We start from the raw sequence: 638 nt of genomic DNA on the forward strand, positions 1-638 counted from the left end.
TTAATACCCTGAAAGTCTACTTTAAGCCTCCCTAGAATACTCAAATACAACTGATGATGGGAGAGCTAAAGAAAAAGGTGACAGCTTTTGCTTAGAACTTCTAAAATTGTTTCTGTTTGCGTGACTCTTAATATTATAACAATATATTTTTATTTTTCCATTTTTGGTACACTCCCTAGTGCAACATGGATCATGATAAACAGTCACAATCTGTATCACAATAAGCAACACATATAGCATTATTAGAAAACATAAAATTGTGCTTTGTTTTTAAATAGTCTATTAATCCTTTTGTGTATTTTTTCTAGTGCATTCCTTCGGCAGTTGTGAGTTTTGCTATAGCAAGAAACAAAATTCACATGGTAAGTACTTTAAACTTTTGGTGATTGTTACCCAGAGGCATAACTAGCAGGGCTTTCATCCTGGGCAAACCCTACTGGAAAGTGGGAGGGTGTCAGGGGTGGCCTAGGCACTACTGGGCACCAGAAGGGAAGGGAGGTGCCTAGAGCTGGGAATGGGGAGGTGGAGAAAGGGAGTCTTTAACTGGTTCAGCAGCAGCATGGTGTCTGTTCAGCCAGCTGCTAATGCTAGAACATGGATTTTCTGGTATTCACCTGGACACTAAGTTGCTGACTAGG

The 638-nt window shown here is 40.0% G+C and overlaps 1 protein-coding gene across 2 annotated transcripts in view; it reads left to right on the forward strand.

Annotated features, from left to right (window-relative positions):
• The window catches only part of MLC1 (megalencephalic leukoencephalopathy with subcortical cysts 1), a 57,643-nt gene that overhangs the window by 14,824 nt on the left and 42,181 nt on the right, over window positions 1-638 (forward strand). For both annotated transcript variants that reach the window (XM_019509313.1, XM_019509314.1), the window contains exon 4: window positions 309-362. In XM_019509313.1, coding sequence (XP_019364858.1) covers window positions 309-362 — 54 coding nt within the window. The remainder of the gene's footprint in view (window positions 1-308; window positions 363-638) is intronic.

Source organism: Gavialis gangeticus, unplaced genomic scaffold (assembly GCF_001723915.1).
Source record: "Gavialis gangeticus isolate Ggan-Ray unplaced genomic scaffold, GavGan_comp1, whole genome shotgun sequence".
In the NCBI taxonomy this organism is placed as follows: Eukaryota; Metazoa; Chordata; order Crocodylia; family Gavialidae; genus Gavialis; species Gavialis gangeticus.